Raw genomic sequence first — 22,028 nt, 5'->3', positions numbered from 1 at the left:
TATCCCTCAGGCCCACGGAGGAGACGGAGGTTGCGGTCCAGCGTCCAGACGAGGCGGTGGAGGAACGCGGCAAGTCCCGACCAGAGCCCAAGCCGAGAGTCCAAGGTCCGAGGTATCCGGAGGCCCACCTGTAACTGAAGTCCGAAGTTCGTCCGTCCGTCGTCGTAGCAGTCCAGTCCAGTCCGAGGCCTTCCGTTCTTGCTGCCCGGTGAGTACCATTGCTGGGGTAGTATCTAGACAGGGTCAATTAATTTGTCTCTGGTCCGTGGGTTTGGGTACACAGATCCAATACGAAGTGTCCACCTAGGTGGATGCGGGTCCTGACGTGTCTCTTTATGAGACCGGTAAGCTTCGTACTGTTTTAGCAGTGCATCTAGTCATTCCAGTAAGTTCTGTTCTCGAGAAATTCATGTGTTTCTGTTTTCAGTATTCCAGGTAGTATTCTGTCCGAACTGTTATTTTAAATGTTATTTCATGTGTTTTCAATGTTGTGGTATGAGTGATTTGTTTTCAAGTTATTATTGTGTTTATCGTGTATTGTATTTGTGTCCAGATTCCAGTCTAAGTCATGCCTCTGTTCTCGAAGTTACGTCAGTTAAAAACCAGAAAAGGTCTGCTCGAAGAAGCAGTTCCTGTCCCGCTTAGGGACAGTCCAGGTCATTTTATGTATCATAAGCATGGCATAAGTGCCATATTATATCTAGACTTATGGGTCGAGTATACTAAAGATCTAGAAGAGAAATATAGATGGCCTGTATCAGGTACATGGGATGCCGAGTGCATCATGCGAGTAGAAGAAGCATTATGGAAAAAGAAATCCAGACAGTCCCAGAAAGATGCCATCGAGTTATGGCGCAAAGAATCTCATAAAAGAACCGAAAAAGAAATCAGAAAGTCAGAATTAAGTAGAGAATCCTCAGAAAGAGCCCAAGAAAGGGAATTAATCGAAGTAGGTGAACGAGTTAAAGCCGAACAGTCCGACAGACAGAGAAATGCCCTTATTAAGGGTATGTATCCTCTTCTTGCCGAGGGCTTGCCAAAAGCAACCCCGGAAGCACCATGTAATTTTCCGCCGACATTGGTTCCGATTAAGTTACGTCACAAACCGACCGCAGCTGATATTTTTCTCTCGTCCTATTTGGACGACACAGTCCCAGAATATGCAGATCCTGTTCCGCCAGCTCCTGTAAATAATGTAATTCCTGTTCCTCCAGCCACCGGGGCACCTGTTACAGCACCTGTTACGGTACCCCCGGTCCAGCCCGTAGTACAAGTTCCCGCTACATCGGTCACTCTGCCAGCACGAAGAGTATCAGTCGACGATTCTAGTATAGGGGCCGCGGGGGGAGGTCCTCCTGGTACCCCGCCGCCACACAAACGTGTAACGTTAGTCGAGTTACATGAACGTGCGTTACAGCGTACGCCCAAATATCAGTCCGTTGCAGATATCAGACGAGCTCTCACCGAATGCCGTTATGATCCAGTCCCAGGCGATGATAATATGGTTATATATTCATTACGCGTAAGACGGGTGACCGAGTATTTGGACACCCTACCGAATATGAAAGAAGATCTAGACAGAATATATCATTTCATCCTTACAGGAGACGATCCAGAAAGTATTGGCGAAATCAAGTCTCTAAGGAAAGCTGAGACCCAGCTCATGCTATTAAAATTTCTAATCAATTGTTTAGTAAGGGAACAAGATTGTCCGACTAAAGATCCGATCGAAATGAGAATTCTGACAAAGTGGAGTGATCATATAGCCGAGGGAAGACACAAGACACTCAGTAGTATAGAGAGTATGTACAAGAAAATTCGTAAGGAAATAATAAGGTTACACGAGAAACGCAAAGCAGCACAAGTAAGCGAGAAAGAAGACAACACTGATACTGAAGAGGTAGAAGACGAGAATACCGCCAGAATAGCGTATGTAGGTAAATCTAGACTTCTAGACCGACATTCACGCCTAGAACACAAGAAAGTTTTTCACCTTCCAGCACTAGAACAAGAGAATCTTGAACAAGTATTTCAAGCTACCGATCACATTCTGAAATCACGTATCGGTTATAGTGAACTTAGTACCATGCATGAACTAGAACTAGCCCGATCAGCAGTCCGATGGACTACTGATTCTACCACTTTTCCAGATGAAATAGTGGCACAAATGTTTCTGAAACTGCCCCCAGCCGAGCAGCGACTGGTGGGTATGTATATGATCCAACACCTCATTACACTGTATGAGGGACAACATTCCGATCCAGGTCCGTTACATGATGTTCTGAACGAGTTACTCCAATATAGATGGAGAGGTCTAGGTACCGATTTAATTAGTATCATTCTAGAACAGCGCCACAAATATAGAACGTTCCTGAATCCGCATTTTGTTTACGTCTCACCTCCAGAAAGTAAACCGTTTTACATGGATAGACAGCATCCGTTACGAGAAGTACACCCAGTTAGGACAGCGGGTGGTGAAATGCAACGAGTATTTGTTTACACTCCTGTCACAAAGATGGAACTCTTAGAGATGAAGAAATTGATTCCCTGTCACGACAAAGATCCAGCAGGGTTCCATCGAGAATTAAAAGACATGCTCAGAATGGGAGAATACACGTATCCAGATGTCATTAAAATGCTAAAGGTCCTGTTGCCCGCAGGGGTATATGAAAAACTCAAGGAAAAAGAATGGGAGGTGGGAGAGAAAAAGATTGATTGGACAGCTCTAGAAGCTGAAGATAAAATACGAGTACCAGGTACCGGTCTTGGGGACAAATGTAAAGAATTGCCCGAGTTATTGATACAAGTCTTGCCAAGGTTACTAGCCACGAAAAAGGAAGATTGGGATGCAATCTCAGCATGTAAACAGAAACAGGATGAAGATACTAGTGATTTTTATTCTAGATTTGAGAAATGTTTTATTATTAACAGTGGTTTGAAGACAGGTAGCGAGTCATACCCTCATCTTTTTGTTACTAAACTAGTCGAGAATTCAAGCCCACAAGTTAAAAATCGAGTTTTGAAAGTCGAAAGTACCTGGCAAGCTAGTACCCCGTCACAAATGCTCCAGATGCTCCAGTATCACCAGAATAGAATCAGGGAAGAGCAAGAACACGAAAAGAGACGTATGAAAGACACAAAAATGAAAGTACTAGTTGCACAATCTGTTCCACAAGACAGTCAGAAGAGGGGTCCGAATCAAGCCAGTCATCCTGCAGCTCCCGTTAAAGGGACATGCAATTATTGTAAACAGCCAGGTCATTTTATAAACGAGTGTGCAGTTCTGAAACACAACATAGCTACTGGTAAGACTAAAGAAAGACCACGTCCGCCTAGACAAGAACAAGTCTCACAGACTTCTCAGTCACCGCAGAATGCACAACAGACAGTTCCAGCACCGCAGCCTATCGCTGCAACACAGCATGTTACACAGCAAATGTACCAGTATGCTCAGACAGAGTATCCAGAGTATCAACAGTATTCATGAAACAGCCTAGAGAGGGAGGTAGGCTTGCCTCTCATCGAGATACCTGTAGATCAAGAGGGTCCCTATGTACACAGTCAAGTATTAGGGAAAGACAGAAAGTTTTTGATTGATACAGGGGCAAGTAGGACTACTATCAGTCATGACGAGGTTCCAGGGGCTCCGCTCTCAGGCTCTAGAAATGTTTCCCTTGGATTTTCAGGAAAGCCTATTGTTAACGAGATTTCAAAGCCAGTTACTCTAGAAGTTGGTCCATTGTCCCGAACTACTGATTTGTTACTTACGAAGTCATGTCCAGAAAATGTGTTAGGCATTAAAACATTGAAAGAATTAGGTGCAGTTATTTGCTGCTCTCCAGAAGGAATACGATTGTTTTTGCGTGACTTTAAAGGTCACTATGTATTACGCAATTTTGATCCAAGATTATCCAATGTACCGCAGCATTTATGGGCGCAAGGTCCAACTGATGTAGGTTTTATGCAAATCACACCCCATCGTGTGACTCTCAAGCAAGGTATAGTCTTGCCACGAATCAGACAATATAGATTGCCACCTGAGGCTGTAGCAGCCTTATCCAAAATTATTGATGAGCTCATTGCTCAAGGAGTGGTTGTAGAAACTGACTCCAATGTATGTAATTCTCCTATCATTCCAGTCATGAAACGTACTGATCCAAATGCACCTCCAGTATATCGATTAGTGATTGACCTTCGAGAACTTAATAGATGTATCATACCCCAGTATCCAGTAGTCCCAGATATTTCATCCCTATTGACAGCCATTGATTCTGAAGCTACATTTTTCACTGTCATCGACCTCAAGAATGCATTTTTCAGTGTCCCCATTCATCCAGACAGCCAGTACCTTTTCGGTTTTTGTTTAAATGGAAGGAGCTATAAATTCACACGAGCTCCTCAAGGTTTCACAGAAAGTCCTAGTATTTACAGTCAAGCACTTAAAAGACAACTAGACGATATCCACATGCCAACTGACACTGCCCTGCTCCAGTATGTCGATCTACTGATCACAGCCCGTTCTGAACGTGACTGCGAGCGTGCGTCACTTACAGTTCTGTATTTCCTAGCCGAGATGGGCCACAAGGTGTCCCCTTCAAAGCTCCAGTTCTGTGTCCAGCAAGTGATCTACTTAGGCCACTTACTGTCCAAGTGGGGTAGGCAGTTGACACCAGACCGTATCCAGTTGATAGCGAGTCTTCCACAGCCCAAGACACAGAAGGAGGTACGTGCTTTTATTGGCCTCACTTCTTATTGCAGACAATGGATTCCTCAGTATGCATTTCTAGCCAAGCCACTGATACAGTTAACGACACAGGAGGCAGCCGTATCGACTGTCCTCCCTTGGACATCTGAACATACACTTGTTTTTAATGAATTAAAGAAAGCCTTATGTCAAGCGCCTGTTCTAGCAACACCGAACTACAGTAAGTCTTTTACACTTTTTGTCACAGAACGTGATGGTACTGCATTATCTGTTCTCACACAAGATCAAGCAGGACAGTACAAGCCTTGTGCTTATTTTTCGAGCACATTAGATCCAGTAGCCCAGGCTCTGCCTGCGTGCCTCAGGTCAGTTGCAGCCACAGCTCTAGCTATCAGACAAAGTGATTCCATAGTATTAGGACACTCCTTGACAGTACAAGTTCCACACTCCGTGGAAGTTCTTTTAAACCGAACACAGACACAGCACTTGACCATTGCACGTTTAACAGGTTATGAACTGACACTGTTTCAGCCACACATAGAAATCAGACGCTGCAACGTTCTAAATCCTGCTACCCTGTTACCGTCAGTTACTTCAAATCCTGCCACACATGACTGTGTGGAAGTCATTAATATTATGACTAAGCCAAGACAAGACCTGACAGACATTGCATTACCTAACCCCGACCTGACACTTTATATGGACGGTTCATGTATGAGAACTAGTACAGGAGAACTAGCAGCCGCGTACGCAGTGACTACTGACACCGAAGTTATAGAAACACGTCGTATTGACATCCTGTCTGCTCAAGCAGCAGAGCTAGTTGCTCTGACCCAAGCCTGCATACGTGCCAAGAACCTGAAAGTAAACATATATACAGATTCACGTTACGCATTCGGAGTTGTACACGACTTCGGAGTACTCTGGCAGGAGAGAGGTTTCATGACTTCTCATGGAACCAAGATTCAGCATGGTCTCCTCATTCAAGCTCTGTTAGATGCAATACATTTACCGACAGCTATCGCTATCATGAAGTGCAAAGCACATACGAAAGTTACTGACATCATTTCCCAAGGTGACGATCTAGCAGATCGAACAGCCAAGCTTACAGCTCAGACTCCAGACATTCCAGTTAACACGACACAGACACTCACTCTAGATCAGACTACCTGTATGACAGTTAAGGACCCTACACAAGATGTCATAGACATACAGTTACATGCTACTCCTGAAGAAATCAAGAAATGGTCCGAACAAGGAGGGGTCCAGACAGACCAAGGATGGGTGACGAAGGGAAAAGCCACATGGTTTCTCCCCGACTCCATGGTTCAAGTCATTATCAATACCGCACATAGTCCAGCACACCTAGGAGAAAAAGCCATGTTAGACAGTATACAGAACCTCTGGTTCAACAAGCATTTACGAGCTGCAGCCAAGCAGAAAGTCCGTACCTGTATGATATGTTGCCAGTTCAATCCAGGTAAAAGTGTCCCGGTGGAACAAGGTGGATTCCAACCTCCTGACCACCCTTTTGAAGTCCTCCAGATGGATTATATTCAGATGGAGCGATGTCGAGGTTTCAAGTATGTCCTTGTAGTTGTATGCGCTTTGTCCAGGTGGACAGAAGCATATCCAGTTCCAGATTACACAGCAGCGACCACTGCCAAGCAGTTGGTTCGTGAATTTTTTCCCCGTTATGGACTCCCTAGGGTCGTGTATTCTGATAACGGCCAGCCATTCTCATCCGAGTTAATGAAACATGTTTCCCTTCTGTTAGGGTACCAGTGGAAGTTCCATTGTGTGCGCCATCCTGAAGCAGCCGGTCTCGTAGAGAGACATAATCAAACCCTGAAAATCCGTATTGCTAAGACATGTAAAGAGAAAGGTGTAGACTGGCTAGTTGCCCTGCCAGTTGCTTTATTCTACATGAGAATGGTCGCACATTCCAGATCAGGTCTGTCCCCTTATGAGGTCGTATTCGGCCGCCCCCCAAACATGTGGGGTACACCTAGACCCCGCAGTATTACAGATGTTTCCAGTAATATGTTGACAGATTACCTAGCTTCCTTGATGTCTGCCCTACACTCTTGTCGTTCACAGGTTGCCGCTGCATTTCCAGACAATACTGAAGTGAAACCGCATGAGGTCATTCCAGGCGACCTCGTGTTGGTAAGGAACTTTGATCGTTCAAGTCCGCTGGAGCCTCGTTGGAAGGAGCCGCGACTTGTTCTCCTGACCACCCGCACGGCCGTGAAGTTGGAGGGCCGCAAGGGGTGGGTCCATCTGTCCCATATAAAGAAATTTCATGGACTACCAGACAAGACATTTTCTAAGGACTGTTCCATTTCTAAGGACTGCCTAAAAATTGACTCTGAATCCAAGCCTCCCCTGTTAGAGGAAACTCCGCAGCAGGAGTATAAAAAGAAACTCCGGTCTAGTAAAATAAGTCAGCCAGTTTAATTGTCTAAGTCCCTCTCGGGTGAAACGGTTAGACAGGTCCCTGACATGTATGAGATAGACCCCCATAGTGAGAGAGTTAGTCAAAACTCTATACGATGTATCGTCATTTTAAGTTTCTTATTGTTTCTAAGTTTGATGGTTACCTGCACAAGTTATGCATTACATTTATGTTTTCCAAGTTCACATGTAAATAAGTTTGCTAATGCTACAGTAGAGCACACATTTAGTGATCTGCCTCCTCACGAGCTATCCTATCGTCTTGCTATGCGTAATACATTCATCCGAATGTTACACTATTCACACCAGACCAGCAATGCCACTAATTGTTGGGTGTGGGGTCGACTCCCCCCTTTCCAGACACCGAAGGGAGTTCTGCCACTCTTTCCTTATCCGTTTTCACATAATGGTTCGTGTGGAGCATGGTCCATGTTAACGTCATCTTCAAATGATATGTCCCTTCTGAATAGAACATGTTTTCCAGACAAGCAAGGTCTCCCCCATAGAACAGGGTTAGATCTAGAAAATGAAGTATATAATTTAGGTAATTATTCTTCGAATTTTATGGTATTGAATGTTCAGTCTGATACTACTCCAGACTTACCTGCTATTTCAGTACTACCAGTCAAAGGCGAATTATGTGTCAGAAAGAATGGTTCCGCACATGTAGGACATAGTGATTGTACTACTACTGTCAAGTATAGTGACAGTGGGAAATCTATTTTCAAAGCATCACGTCATTCTTATTTTGTTTGTGGTCAGACCGCATATGTTAGTCTGCCCCTCGATTGGGATGGAACATGTTACATTGCCCTCCTACTGCCACCAGTTTTTCTAGCCCCATCTGATTATCATAGAAACACACATCTAGTACACGTCAGACATAGAAGGGAGATTGAGTCCCCGATTGTCGATCAAACTGAAACTACTCTAGAACAGTATACAGATTTCAATAAAGGTTTCTTCTTCTTTATAGGACCTATCCAGAATAGTAAGTTAATACGTAGACTAACCAGAACCCTTGAAGCAGTAGTGAATGAGACTACTTCTGCTCTAGGTAACTTAACCGAAGAGCAATCTGCTATGAGATTTGTCGTGCTCCAAAATCGTCTCGTTCTTGACGTCATACTGGCCGATAGAGGAGGAGCATGTAGAGTCATCGGATCTAGTTGCTGCATTTTCATTCCTAATAACGCGCCGTCTGTTTATTCAGCTATAACCAGACTTCATAAAATTGCCCATCAGTTACACCAGAATCCAGGCACCTGGACATGGTCCGGTTGGCTCTGGAGTATCATATCTGCCTGGGGATGGAAAGTATTGTCATTCCTAGGTATTGCAGTAATGATCATATTCAGTTGCTGCCTCTGTATACAATGTGGCCCTGCGATTTGCGGCATTTGTGCTACCTCTTGTATTCCTAGTCCTAAGTCCCGTTCCAAGACAATTCGAGACGAGCAGATGATGCTATATGAAATGATAGATGGTATCATGAATATAGATGTTTCCTGATGGAAACGTAGGGCACAAGGAGGGAATGTGGAAAAGTAAATTTTGCCATGTCATATGTGCCTACGTGTTCCCCATGTTATGTCATATGTGCATGATCGATATGCATGTATTCCCCTCTGATCGATTAAAGACGCAATTACAGTTGTGTCCATCTCTAGTATGCCAGTTTCCAGTTTTCGTGAATATAACGAATATCAGGCCTATGTAAAGCTACGTTGCCACGTTTTACAGTGTGCACGTTAATTCATTGAATTGTCCCCGTTTCTAGGCCTCAAAAGGGCCCGGACTCAGATTCAGCTCCTGTTTCCTGAACCCTCTCCGAGGAGCGATACAGCCCCCACCTGTATCCCTGACCCTTCACTTACTTTCATGCCTCGCAGTGCCCGGCTAGGCCTGGCTCTGCCTCCCAGTCTGCCAAGAGTATGTTATGTTTCTAGTTATCAGTCCAGCCCTCCTTCTCTGCATTCCTAAGCTACTGAATCGCATCAATAGTTTCCGTCATGGTCTAGCCTTTATGTCTCCATGTAAGAGAAATACTGTATTCATATTCATAGAATATTCCTCGCACATGCAATACATTTAGAATAATGCATGCACCAGTCTTAGTGTCTGTTAGCCTTTGCCCTGATAACTTTTGGATTCTATCAACATGTACTCTAAACACCAGATACTAGATATGCCTGGGTACATGTCGCTCTGACACTCCAGACTTTCGTCTCCTCTTCTAGTGCAGAAGTCATAGCCCCCAGTTCTCCCTGGTAACACGTCATTGCCAGTTTACGCGCACCACTAGGTTAGAGGTCCCAGCTGCTCAGGTAGCCCCCTCCATGTTTCCGCCCCGTTTATGACATATTCTGTTACGTTTGCATCACATGTCTATGTATACGCCCTGTACACACCTCTTGTTACACCCACTTTATGCCTTATCTTTCGCGACTGCTACAAACTCCGCCTACTGCTACGCCTACTGTATTGAATGTAATGCATTTGTTTTGATATATATATACTGTGCACTGTTATTAAAAGTTAGCCTGTCCCAGCCAATTCCCAGATCCTGCCCCCGGCAGCTGCCATCCTATTCCCATGCAGGCTGTCCTGTTCCTGTCCTTTTATGCCTGATTAAAGCCTGTATACTTCAGCTACCTCGAATCTTGACTCTTATTTATTGAGCTGTTATTAGAGTATCCTGAAAAATAGAACTGGTAATTAATTATTTATTTACCACACTAGTGGGACTAGATGGAGTGCAGAGGAACACATCCCTAGCAGGGAAACAAATTGTTGGACCGAAAGAGACTTTCTTGTCCTTAGTTGACTTGCCAGCTTTGTGATCCTGTCTTGACGAATTTGGGTCAAAAAAGCTTTGCACTGAGAAGTGTCCAATACTGCTCCCAGAAATGTTAGAATTTGTTTGGGTTGCAGTTGAGATTTGGTGACGTTGAGGGTCAGGCCCAGATTTGAGAACATTGATAGAGCACTCTTGACCGATTGCCTCGTGGAACTTTTTGTTGGACTCTTTATTAACCAATCGTCGAGGTACGGGAACACTTGTATTACCTGTGACCTCAACGCAGCTGCAACCGGAGCTAGAGTCTTGGTGAAGATTCTCGGTGCAGATTTCAGGCCGAAAGGGAGCACTTTGAATTGAAAATGGACACCAGCCACTGTGAATCTCAGATACTTGCGGTGGTTTGGGTGTATGGGAATGTGGAAGTAAGCGTCTTCCATATCCAGGGAAGCCATGAAATCCCCTTTTATGAGGCAATTGAGGACATCCGTGAGCGTCACCATGCGAAAACTCTGTTTTTTCAGATATTTGTTTAATTTTCGTAGATCCAAAATTGGACGCCACTCTCCTGAAACCTTTTCCACAAGGAAGAAGCGAGAATAAAACCCCTGATTTTTCTGGGATGTTGGAACTCTTTCTATCGCATTCTTGTGCAGCATCTTCATGGCTTCCATGAATAACAAATGAAGACTAGGGGGAGGTGGACCCCTGGGCGGTGATGTTGGAGGTTTCTGCAAGAACTCCAGAGTGTGTCCGTTCTTGACTATGTCCAGAACCCACTGATCTGAAGTTATCTTCCGCCACTGTTGATAAAAGACGGAGATCTTGGCGCCCACAGGGAGGGAAGGAAGGGTGGATGGTGTCCGGCAAAGCTCACTGGCGCTTATTTGAATCGCGTCCCTGGTAGTTAGAACGTCGTTTTCCTCCTTGACGAGAGAAACCCGCTGACGATGATTGCCGATAGGACTGTTGGTAATACGGCTTATTCTGAGTTTGATACTGGCGGTTTTGCTGATTCTGATAATGTCCTCTGGAAGAAAAACCACGGCCCCTTGCTCCTCTGAAAAATCCTCGCTTATACTGTAGGGTACCAAGCGATTTGGCCGTATCAGTATCCGTCTTGATCGCAAGCAAAGCTTCATCTATGTGCTTGCCAAACAACAACTCGCCATCATAGGCCATGTCAAGTATTTTGGTCTGGACTTAAGGTCTGAAAGAAGTTGCCCTGAGCCATCCTTGTCGTCTGAGAACTGCCGACCCAGCCAATTGTCTAAAGGCTGTGGTAGAGATATCTAGGGCGCAATCAAAAATCTCTGAAGCCGCCCGCTCCCCTTCCATGACAACCATCCGAACTTCTTGAACACTGTCCTCAGGAATAAGGTTGATGAATTCTGACAGATCTGACCACATTTGTCTGTCATAACGTGCTAAAATTGCTAAAGAGTTAGCAATCTTAACAGAAACCTTTTCCACAAGGAAGAAGCGAGAATAAAACCCCTGATTTTTCTGGGATGTTGGAACTCTTTCTATCGCATTCTTGTGCAGCATCTTCATGGCTTCCATGAATAACAAATGAAGACGAGGGGGAGGTGGACCCCTGGGCGGTGATGTTGGAGGTTTCTGCAAGAACTCCAGAGTGTGTCCGTTCTTGACTATGTCCAGAACCCAGCCAGCCAATTGTCTAAAGGCTGTATTAGAGATATCTAGGGCGCAATCAATAATCTCTGAAGCCGCCCGCTCCCCTTCCATGACAACCATCCGAACTTCTTGAACACTGTCCTCAGGAATAAGGTTGATGAATTCTGACAGATCTGACCACATTTGTCTGTCATAACGTGCTAAAATTGCTAAAGAGTTAGCAATCTTAACAGTAGCAGCGGCATTAGCTGAGAACTTCTTACCAATCGCATCCAATCTTCTGCCCTCCTTGTCAGGAGGTGTCGAAATTGGAGTTGCTGGATTCTTGGATTTCTGTTGAGCCGCCTGTAAAATTACTGAATCAGGTCGTGGGTGACCAATCAAACACGAAGGAGTATCCGGTGGTGCTCGATACTTTTTGTCCACTCTTGGAAGAACCGCCGGGATGGAAGCTGGCGTCTTCATTATGTTAATCCCTTCCTTCCAAATATATTCAATGATAGGTATAGATCTGGATACCCTTCTATACCCTTCTTTAAAATCATGAAGAAAACAGTCAGTCTGCTCAACTGAAACTGTAATTTGGAATCTAGCGGCTGCCCGTTGCATGATGTTATGAAAACCTCCGATGTCTTCTGGCGGAGAATCTGAAGGACGTGGTAAATTAGGAGAGGGCATAGGAATGACGTAATCATTCCATGGTTCAGTAGGCGTGGAATCCGGGATTTCACCATCCTCTCTTTCATCCTCATCTGGAGAGGAGACGTCAACATCATCACCCCCAGTCTCGGGGTCAACCTCCTGCCTTGGAGACTGTGAAGGATGTGGTGGAGAATGCCTCGGCATCTCCACTGGCACAGGATTCGTATTAGGCAGAGTTGGTGGAAATCTCTGGCGATAGTCAGCCAACATGGCCTGCAAATCTTGAATCAAAGAAGACGGAAGATGGGCTGTGTCCTCTGTGCGTTGCGGCTCAGAATGATAAGGAGTTGCTAAATTCTCCTGATAATAATGAGCATCATCATCGTCATCCTCTTGATATTTTATATGCAACTGGGAAGGGTGATGGGCCACTCCAAAAGGCTCTTCATCATCCCCTTCATCATCAGAGTCTTCCTCCACGTAGGTTTCCAAAATATGTGAAGGCAAGAGAGGAGATATATGAGAATAACTCTGCCTCTGAAATGACTTCATCTGGAAATGGGTATATTGCACTCTAGCCGGAGATGTGGGCAATAGATGCGTAGACGGCACATTCAAAGAAACCAGTGCTCCTGTCGACGGTGGAATAGAAACAGATGCGTTCGTCGACGGAACTGTCGTCGACGGAACTGTCGTCGACGGAACCGTCATCGCTGTTGTTGTCGTCGACGAGGCCTTCTTCGACGACATCCTCATAGACGAATCCGTCGACGGACTCTTAGTCGTCGAGCCTGTCGTCAATGGAGCTGAAGTCTTCGTCGACGGGGTCTTCGTCGACGGGGTCTTCGCCGACGGGGTCTTCGCCGACGGGGTCTTCGCCGACGGGGTCTTCGCCGACGGGGCTGATGAAACCTTCGTCGACGGTGGAGCCGTCGACGAGGCCGTCGACGGAACTGATGACGAATGCTTCGTAGACGGTGATTTGATCGTCGACGGAAGACCCGTCGACGATGGGCTTTTCTTCGATGCTTTTTTATCAGATGAAGAAGGTGAAATGACAGGTACTGAAGAAATCCTGACAGACATCACAGGAGAAGTAATTGCTGAGGTGGTAACTGTGCTTGAAGATGTAGAGGACGTAGAATAGGTGGTGACAGTATGAGAGGACACCAAAGATACAGTTTTAGTTCGGGCTGTACTCACAGTTGGTGACTCTGTTGACGCAGCACTCTTTGTGGAATCAGAGGTTGTGTGAGAGAGTTTAGGTTTCTTCTTTCTCTCAGGAGAACACCTCTCTTTGGAACTGGCTCTCTTACTTGAGGTAGAGGCTCTGTCCTCGTCATCTGTGGAAGACGACTTCAACCACAAAAGAACTCTTGCCTCTCTATCCCTGATGGTCTTAGGAGGGAAGGTTCGACATATCCTGCAATCCTTCACAACATGTGAAGGGTGCAAACAATAAATACAATCAGAGTGCTGGTCGTCCACATGCACCCTCTTCTTGAAGCAGGATCCACAAGCCTTGAAAAGAGCCTTCTTTTCAGACATCTTGAAGAAATTTGAAGAAAATTGAAGAAAAACTGAGTAGGCACTCAGGGAGACTCCCTTACACACGAAGTGCGGTGAAAATCTGAGGAGAACTGCCTGGGCTGGGAAGGTTCTAGAGGGTGAGGTCAGCTGATTGGCTGAGGCTACATTTTCAGTTCTTTTTAACATAATGAGGTAGATAGGCTGCTAAGTTTTGGGCCTAGTTGGGCCTATATCCTTTTCTAGCCTACTACTAATGGTTTTAGGCACTGCTATTGTATATATTTTTTACCGTGGGACTCCCGCCTCGACGACGGGGAATGATACAGGCATGTGAATCTATGAAAGATACCCCAATACTGGATAAGTTGGTGAACCTCAGCCAGGCGTGGTGGCGAACCGCCACCGTCGTTGACATCGCCATGCCCAACGAGTCTGTGGTATCCAGCCCACATCGTATTGAGTACTGCGCTGCGTCTCGTCCCTCAGCAAGGGCTTGAGCGAGCTTTGCCCGTGCCCCCTCCGGGCACTCAGGCAGCACGGCCACAACCGTATCCCACAGAGAGTGGGTGTAACGGCCCAAAAGGCAAGCAGAGTTGACTAACTGCAACCCCCAAATGAGGGAGGAGGACAGTTTCTTGCCAAACTGTTTATACCTTTTGGATTACCGATCTGGAGGTGCAGTCGGGAATGCGGACTGAGAAGTAGAGGCCTGGATAACCAGGTTCTCGGGGGTGGGGTGGGTGGAGAGAATACTAGGGTCGCCCGGAGTCGGGCGGTGGCACCTGGCGATGTTCCTATCTACATGGGAAACTGTAGCAGGCTTGGACCAGGTGCCCAACAGGACGTCTGTGAGAGCCTCATTAAACGGCAGCAGAGGCTCCGGAGAGCCTGCCTGCGGTTTATGGACCTCAGTGAGGATGTTAGACCTCACAGTCCTGCCGGGGAGCTCAAGAGCCAAGGCCTTGACCGCCCTCGTCAGCACCACACTATAAGCAGCCCCCTCCTCCATAGCCACGGTAGGAGGGGAGACAAAGCCAGTGTCAGGCGAAGTGTCGAGACCACTGGCTTCCCCTAGCTCGTCTGTCCAGTCCTGAAATGACAGACCCTTCCCAGTCACCCTCGCCCTCCATCTCCTGAAAATCAGGTGCAAAGGATGGAGCCGGATCATAAAAGAATTGCTCTTCTGCCGGCGTCGAATGTGGCGTCGAGCAATGCCGGTCCGACGCCGGATCCGGACCAAGGGAAGAACCAGGGATGGCGCCATCCGGGAACGGCGCCGGGGCGTCACCCTAGGGGTCTACGCCGGCGGGGTTGTAAGGTTGACCAGCGGCGACTTGGATCCGGAACCGGATCCAGCGGGGCCCTGCGGCGCTGGGACCGAAGTCGCCGACAGTGCCGGGGCCGAAGAACCCGACGGATCTAGAGGCGCTTACGGGACCGCTCCCGCCTAGCCTTCGACGTCAGGGCCCGGCAGTCGGGGCACGACTTGTCGTTGTGGTCGGCCCCAAGGCAATAGAGGCAGAGGCGGTGGGGATCGGTAACAGACATCAGTCGGTTGCAATCAGTACAGGGCTTGAACCCGGGCATCCCTACCGGCACCGAGAGTCGTAAAGACTCTAAGAAAGATCAAAAGGATCGAAAAAGTTTAGTCAAAAAGTGACTAAAGTAATGCTTTTTCCCGGATCTGCGCTTGTCGGCGCGGAAAAAAGAATAAGAACTGACGTCAGCGCGAGAGGGCGACGTCTAAGTACTCAGACGACGTCATCTCGGCGCCGACGACGGACACGGAGGCGCGGACGACGCCTACCGACGCGCAAGGGAACTGCTACGCAAAACTTTACGGATCCAGCCTGATGCCTGGGGATATTCTAAGGTAAGGAATCTAACACTAACCTGTTTCTTTCATATGTTCTGCCTACTGAGTCAGTGGTATCTATTCCACACCGGATAGTGAATTTGGTTGCGGCTCTCCCACTGCCTAGGAGAGAACAGCCCGGGCACTGAGGCAGCATTTGCGCAATCGTGTTCCAAAGTGTAAGGGTGTATTGGCCCAAGAGGCACGTGGTATTCACGGATCGCAGCGGCAAGCTGGAGGAGGAGAACATGCGCTTCCCAAGATGATCCAGCTTCTTAGATTCCCTGTCCTGGGGTGCAGAAGGGAATGCGCCCTTGGAAGAAGCAGCTTGGGCCACGAACTCTCAAGGGAAGGGTGTTGGGTGAAGAAAATGGGATCACCCGGAGAAGGGCACTGGTGGTGGGCAATCGTCCATTCCACAGGAGACCCTGTCTTGGACTTGGACCAAGTGCCCAGAAGGGCATCTGTGACGGCTTCTCTGCAGGACAAAAGTGGTTCTGAGGAAGTTGCCGCCAGTTGCAGCACCTCTGTCAGGAGGTTAGTCCTGACTGCCACTGTAGGGAGCTTCAGATCCAAGGCCTCAGCTGTCCTATGCACCATCACTGCATAGGACTCTCCTTACTCCGTAGCCACGGTAGGGGGCGAAAGCAGGCCATGGTATGAGGAGGTGTCCAGACCACTGGCGTCACCCAAATCCTCTCTCCAGTTCTTCCAGCTGGTTTTTCAAAGGGTCCGGCGACCCCTCCCAGTCATCACCACCCTCTGGGCAATAGGGAACACCTGGGAAGAACAAGGGTACAAAAGTACCCTCCCGCATCGGATTTGACGTAGGTCCGGCTCTGGGACCATCTCGAGAATGGGGACGGCATTGGCCGGGGCACTGCCGGCATTGGGGGCATCATCTCCGGGATCGGCGCCAGGTAAAGTCAAGTGAGGTCGACCGGTGTCTATCCGTATCCAGGCCTGCATCCACGGGGCTCTCCCACGCCAGAGCCACCGGCATCGAAAGCCCAGGGCCCCCAGCCATCTCCACGAGGGCCAAAGGTGCACCAGCGGAATCAGGCTGCCCATAGATGCAGTGGAGGGTTTCATAGGATGTATGAAGCTAGGCAGGGGACACCCCGGCTCCTGGAAAAAGAGGGAAGCACAGAGTCATCCCTTAATCAGGCACCGAAAACGGAGCCTTAGAGCGATGACGCTCCGGGTCCTACGCCACCTCAGTCGACCGACGGGAATAAGGCAAAGAGCAACGGTGCTTCTTTGCCTTCTTGCAATTGGACTTACCCGAAGTGTGCGAAGACTTGGCCAAGGTGTAGTGACTCTGCAACCTTCCTCTCGAGCGGGAGTGATGCTGAGCCCACTGCCGGGCCTCCAAAAGCTTTCGGGACTGCTCCCACAAAGTCAGAACACAACTTCGGGTCGTGGTTGCGCTCCAGGCACCAGAGGCACACAAGGTGTGGGTCAGTTACGGATAAAAGCTTGCAACAGGAGTCGCAAGGCTTGAAGCCAGTCCAACGATGGGTCATTGTGAGAAGTTGGCCTGATGTGCAGTGCTCACTATTCTAGTGATCACTATATATCAGTCCAAACAACCCTTATTGATGATTGGTTGTAAGTCAACCTTATAGACCAGCTATCCTAGTAGCATGGATACGAGCAGTCTAAGGCTAAGACTCTAGAGGGCGTGTTAAGCCAGCTGTTTTACCATCACATTACCCCTTGAACACCCAGTGAAAGGACACCACACAAGTGTTATGAAAATAAACAGTGTATTTATTAGAATCACAACAGCCCTGTACTCTTTATGAGGACAGGGTGCTAGGCACACAACAAAACTCTTACGAAAATACTTAAGTTAGCACAGTATACACAAATGCCCGAGGGGCACGAAAAACCATATACTCTAAAACTGGAATGCGAAATTACTAGCAGGTAAGTACAGTACTAATAGGCTTTGGAATCGCTAGGACTTGACTAGGGAATCGTTAGATTACTTCTAGGAGGCCCAGGGGACTCGGGTGCAGAGTGTGCACTCTCACGCGGGATGCGGGACAAAGTCTATGGAAGCTAGTAAAGTTAAAGTTAGTGTTCACGGGCGAACCCGACCTGGTAGGGAGAAAACGACAGTGGATCCTGACCCTTGGATAGTGAGGCTATGCTGGGGCACCGAAATGCCGAAGTTACCTAGCCCAGGGGCTGCAGCTGCATATGTCTCAAAAGACGTCGGGAATCCTCGTTGCCGGACCAGGAGCCTGGAAGAAAGATGCTGGCAGGCGACCAGTGAAGATAGTTCGAGTTGATCCAAGCCTGGATCTGGAAGATGGATGACACCTGAAAGCAGAGGGGACCAAGTTCGTGACTACTAGCCAGTAGTCAGTGGGCACCAGGAGGGCACCGGATGGTAGTCACCTCGACTAGGTGAGTGGGCGACGCTGGCTCTGCAGATCTCACGGACCAGGAGGCGTTGTCGGCGACCAGGATGGAGAGGCGAGCTGTCCCACGATGGATGAAGCTGTCGGCGTCGAAGAACCCAGGATTGGGCAACAAAGCCTTGGCTAATTCAAGCCCACGCGGTGGACTCAAAATGGCGTCTTGAGTGGACCAGGAGGGTCCGGGGTGCTCCTCTTCTGGAAGGGAGCAAGAGCCAGTCTGGAGCAACCAGACCAGCAGCAGTGATGTCGTCGGGCGTCGTTCAGAAGGCCACAAGCCAGCGGGCTAGTAGCCAAACAACACGGTGAGCAGCAGAAAGCAGAAGGGCCCCACGCCGATCGTGGAGATGCTGGGGGGCTGATCTTCGGTGCTGGAGCTGCTCAGGGTCGGGGCTTCTCGGACCCCAAAGCACTCACCAGGAAATTACTCGGCGGGCTTGCTGTGCAGAAGTCGTGCAGTCTTGGCAATAGTCGGTCCCTTGAGGTCTCGTCGCACTCACGGTTCTCAGCTTGGCTGTAGAGGTGAGTAGAGGTCGGAGGTGCCAGGGAAGCCGGGTCTTGTCGAGCTGGGCAGTCGGATTCCGGAGGAAGGACTTACAGCAGACTGCAGTGTTCTTGCGTTGGTGCCTGCGGATGCAGGGTGACTACTCCTTAGTCACAAGGGAGAATCTTGAAGAAGGAAATCGTGAAGTCCTTTCGTGGAAAGTCGTGTCTTGATTCCAAAGATGATCTAATTTGGAAGGGGGCCTGCTCCTACCTTTATCTGGGAAAAGGGGGCTGGCACGCGACTAAGTCCTGCCCTATGGGTGGGACCAGGAGGGGGGTGGTTACACCCACTTCCTTGGCGGGCTTTTCCCCAGCTCAGGGTCTGGAGTGTCCCTGGAACTGGTTCAAGCCGGCCTATGCATAGTGAGCACCGGGGTGCCACTTGCAGTCACCTTCCTCTGAAGCCCTGCCTACCTAGGATACACAAAATCCTGTCTGGGACGGTGCTGGCACCGCCCCTGGCAGGAAACCCTTTGTCCTTATCTCCTGCTCTGGGAGGACTCCCAGCAGCAGGAGGGCAGACTTGTGTCTCGGTGGCAGCATCCATTTTGTGGAGCTGAGGCTCTGTTTGACTTTAACCGGGGTTAGGGGTTACATACATGTCGTGTCCCTCTAGAAGGGTGGAATGCTAACCCCGTCGCCAGAATTGGCGAGGGGTTAGTATTCCAATTCGTATGACACCTTACTCGACATGTTTTGATAAAGCGATACCAGAGTTGGCATATAACCGCGAGGATTATAATGCACTTAAGAGTATATGGTATGCGATATCATGGAAACGTCTAAGGGATGGATCCCGAAAGCCGCAGACAGGCTCAGCTCATGCCAGAGCACCATCTCACACGATTCCAAGCACTCTGCCTTCAGGATTGTTAAGGCCTGCCACAGGAGTGACTGATAGGAGATCTGTGTGTCCATTTTAGGGTTAGATATAGGTATACTATATCTAAAGCAAAGGGTGCCCCAGCTGTCAAGCAGCCAGTTGTGTCAGATTTGGATGGCCAGCCAGGGGTGGCATAATACATGCTGCAGCCCCTGGTAGGCCCTGGGTACACCTATGCCCTGGGTACCTAAGGTACTCTGTACAGGGACTGATAAGGTGACTCAGTATCCAATTGGATATGTACCTAGGGTACATGGAATCCATTTTACAGAGAGAGCAGTGGGCCTGGGGCCTGGGGCCCTGAATAGCAGGGTCCCAGGTCAACTAAGTCAGAAAACCAGCAAAACACCAGGCAAAAAAGTTGGGGGCAACCATAGTCAGGGATCTACCTTCCTACATCATACATCACACACTGCAAGTCCAAGACTCGAAAAAATGAGGTTGACAAAAGTCAGAAACGTTTAGTCAAAAAATGACACAGAAAAAGAAAGAACTGACGTCAGCGTGCAAGAGGCATTGCGACGTCCTCCTGGCGACCACAACGCCAACGACCGACGCGGAGTTGACAGACATGCACGGGTATTGCTCAAGAAAAATTCTCCCGACACAGTCAGACGCCTGGGGGTAATTCTAAGGTAAGGAAACTAACATAGTCTCTTTCAGATTGTTGTGAGGATGATATCAAAACAAGTTTTTTTAAACTATTTGTAAACATTTAGCAAAATGTGACAATTTGGAAATGTGTCTCTATTTTAACAGAGTTTCCTAGCTTTGCTACTTCCATGTATTCCATTATGGAAAAATATTAGTTTTAGAAGCTTTAGTCTTTCAGCTTCCATCACTGGGAAGCAGAATAAAGGATGTATTCATCTTTCAAATTTATATTTGCAGAGTCTGCAGTGTTATGGTTCCCCAGAATATTTGTGCCATTCCGATCGAAACTCGGACTGAAAATAACAAAGTGCATTCTATTTCATACTATTTGCATGCCAAATTAAGAGGTTAATTTAGATAGAGATGTTTTTAAAGTATAGAAAATGAAACCTTTTTAAGGCAGCATTCCTAAATTGTCTGTATTTTCTCTAAGGTAATTGACACACAAAGAGCAGAAGCTGGGTATTTGTGGTTGCCTTTGGAAAAGTTTTTGGTGGATTGCTTCTCCAGATTGTCCTCACATCTAGATCTTAAATATGTTTCCCACGGGTTCTTTAATTCGCAGTTTTCCTGAATTATGGTTTGTAGAAAGAATTTCAAAGAACCTGTTTAATGTGGTGACAGCATTTAATGAAGGAGACTTTACTTTCGACATCTTTATTGAGAAGCCCAAATTCAAGACATTTATCAGCTTTTTGTGTACCTTGAGGTAAGTGGAAGATGTTCCTACATTTTACTTTGTAGCTGATCCAGACTAGACACAAATTTGGATGAAAAGGCATGCTGGGACTAAAAGATAGCAAGGATTTCACCCTGTTTGCTTTTAAAATTGTTTCAGAGAAGGGGCTAAATATTTATTCTATACAATACAAAGATTAGGAAAGCAACTTTCTCTTAATTTGGGATAAATTCAGTCGAGGGGGGACAATGGTCAGTTAGCCAGGGTCCTAGCTAATTATATGATAGTAGTGAAGCGAAGACAATTGAAAATTCAAAACAAAATGCAAACATTATGGTCTGGTTTTTTTCTGGAGACTTGTATCTAACGCTTCCAACCACGGAGTTCTGAGCAAATAATATAGAAAGGCAAACAAGATAAAGAGTTTAACGTGGAATGGGAAGATTTCACACTTCCCCTTTACTTCAGCATAGAATATCAAATTTGTCTAAATCCAATTCATTTTGGAGGAAATTAACAATACTGAAGTTGAAAGATGCAATAGCATTTGCAGCTGTGACTTTTAATGCTACTAGTAAGGGTCAGTTGTAATTAGAGTTGGCATTCATGGATACCACTACTGCATATGCCTTGTGTCAATATCATTGCTTTCTTTACTACAATGCCCAGTAAGCGAAACAAAGTTACCTGATCCATGCTTCTCTGCAGTTTGTCTCTTTCTTCTTTTACAGTTTCCTGCATTTGTTGCAGTAAATATTTCTCTTGAGTAAAAGCAACTGCAGCCTCCTGTAGAGTATGGAGTTCCTGGACAACCTTACATTTTTCACCCTCTAATGTTTCCAGAGCACTATCACTGGCTTTCAACTGCTCTTGGAGCTGCTGCATCTCTAAGGTCAAACTCTGCTGTAGTTCAGTTTTCTCCAGCATGATCTGTTCTTTTTCATTAATTTTGTGTTGAAGCTCTGTTGCCAAAGAAGACATCTGAAAAAATAGTTTAAAAGAATAGTGTGCCTTTAACGAAAAAGCTTACCAAATGTGCTTTTGTACCCTATCAATCACAGCAAACAAATAAGAATTGCCTCAACATCAGTGAATTATTTCACAAGTGGAATAGCATTTATCATCCTTTGTCCATTTCACCCCATCATTTTAAAATGTATGATACCACTGCAACCTGAAATGATGAACCTCACAAATATTTGTAGGAAGC

At 47.1% G+C, this 22,028-nt stretch overlaps 1 protein-coding gene across 1 annotated transcript in view; it reads right to left on the bottom strand.

The window, feature by feature from the left end:
- LOC144818836 (uncharacterized) overlaps positions 1 to 22,028 on the bottom strand; it is a 1,999,126-nt gene that overhangs the window by 1,193,691 nt on the left and 783,407 nt on the right. Inside the window, 1 exon segment of the mRNA XM_078676624.1 lies at positions 21,506 to 21,799. Coding sequence (XP_078532750.1) covers positions 21,506 to 21,799 — 294 coding nt within the window.

Source organism: Lissotriton helveticus, chromosome 2_1 (genome assembly GCF_964261635.1).
Source record: "Lissotriton helveticus chromosome 2_1, aLisHel1.1, whole genome shotgun sequence".
Lineage (NCBI taxonomy): Eukaryota > Metazoa > Chordata > Amphibia > Caudata > Salamandridae > Lissotriton > Lissotriton helveticus.
The sequence above is the reverse complement of the archived record's forward strand: the minus strand, read 5'-3'. Positions and strand labels throughout refer to the sequence as shown.